This window comes from Emiliania huxleyi (genome assembly GCF_000372725.1).
Source record: "Emiliania huxleyi CCMP1516 unplaced genomic scaffold EMIHUscaffold_6338, whole genome shotgun sequence".
Taxonomy (NCBI): Eukaryota; Haptophyta; order Isochrysidales; family Noelaerhabdaceae; genus Emiliania; species Emiliania huxleyi.
The window spans coordinates 1-1,462 of record NW_005197245.1 but is presented as its reverse complement, the minus strand read 5'-3'; the positions used below and the strand labels follow the sequence as shown (position 1 = coordinate 1,462).

The window sequence follows — 1,462 nt, the reverse complement described above, 5'->3', positions numbered from 1 at the left end:
AGGTGGCAGGCAACCCGACTGGCAGGCAGCCGAGGAGGAGGCCTGGCACGCAGTCTAGCACGTCGTCTAGCACGCAGCCCCGGGCATGTCTCGGGCGTGTCGTGGGCGTGTTCCGGGCGAGCATCGCGGGTGTCGCAGGAGGGCGAGCCGCGGAGGAGGCGAGTCGCGGAGGAGGGCGCCTGTCCCGCCAGCCCCATGTGATGCCGGCGAGGAGGAGCAGCCCCCTCTCCGGATCGAGGGCGCGCTCGGCGGAGTCGAGGACGGCGTACCTGTGTGGGACGTGTTGCGGACGCGTCACGGACATGTCCGGGAGTGCGCGCGGCCGCGGCCGAGGAGGCCGCGCATGTCCCGCTCGGACAGCAGGTCGAGCACGTACGTCGAGACGAAGCGGTCCACGCGCTGGGGCACGGCGGCCGCCTCCGGCTCGCCTCCGGTGAGCGCGACGGCGAAGCGGCGCCCGTGCGGCCGCATCGCCGCGCGCGCGAGCGCGACCATCTCCGGGCTCTGGTCGACGGCGCTCCAGCGGAGCGACGGGTGCTCGGCGAGCACGAGGTTGGCCAGCTTGGCCTGGCCGCAGCCGAACTCGACGCAGCTCTCCGCGTCGGCGAAGGCCGCCATCGAGAGGAGCGCCTCGACCGCCGGCCCGCCGTACCCGCCAGAGGCGTCGCGGCCGCCGATGTGGCCTCTCCGCGCAAAGCCGTCGTACACGCGCCGCGCCTCCGCCCGGGAGAGCGTGCGGCGGGCGTCGAGTGTGACCGCCGACGCGGGGCACGCTTGGGCGGCTGCGGCGAGGGCGAGGAGGGCGGAGCGAGCGGGCATCCGGCTCTAAGTCTCGCCAGGAGAGCGAGAGCGGCGTGCGGGCCCGCGAGCCTCAAAGAAGAAACCTTAGGCCAACGAATAACTTGGAGCGCAACCCATTATATACGGAAGTCGGAAGGAAAGCAAACATACCAGAGAACAAACACACACGCACACACGTCTGGGTAGAGCAGCAAGCGGGCCGGCCAAGGCCCAACCCCAAGCGCCGCTCTATCGACGAAGAGCACACAAATGCCACGATCCCCGGCGCACAGGGACAGACAGGCCACAGGCCGGCGGGAACAGTGAAAAAAGAAACGATGGTGGAGAGAGCTTCGATGGGCACACAGGGCGAGGGGAGTGGGGAAGGCCTTGAGAGAAGGGTGGTGTTTAGAAACACCGGGGGTTGGTTGAAGGCTAGCAGAGAGCTCACTCCTTCTTGGACTTCTTCGGCAGGAGCACCGAGTGGATGTTGGGGAGGACGCCGCCCTGCGCGACGGTCACGCCGCCGAGGAACTTGTTGAGCTCCTCGTCGTTGCGCACCGCGAGGGTGATGTGCCGGGGGATGATGCGCGACTTCTTGTTGTCGCGCGCGGCGTTGCCCGCGAGCTCGAGCACCTCGGCCGCCATGTACTCGAGGACGGCGGCCAGGTAGACCGGCGCT

General features: G+C 69.3%; 2 protein-coding genes across 2 annotated transcripts; both read right to left on the bottom strand.

The window, feature by feature from the left end:
• Positions 1–302: 302 nt before the first annotated feature.
• EMIHUDRAFT_124716 (hypothetical protein) lies at positions 303–819 on the bottom strand (the record flags this gene model as incomplete). The annotated part of the gene is made up of 1 exon (XM_005763392.1): positions 303–819. A coding segment is annotated over one exon (517 nt), but the record flags the coding sequence as incomplete, so codon positions are not given.
• Positions 820–1,227: 408 nt separating this feature from the next.
• On the bottom strand, positions 1,228–1,462 carry EMIHUDRAFT_78674 (hypothetical protein; the record flags this gene model as incomplete). Its single annotated transcript, XM_005763391.2, has 1 exon — positions 1,228–1,462. A coding segment is annotated over one exon (235 nt), but the record flags the coding sequence as incomplete, so codon positions are not given.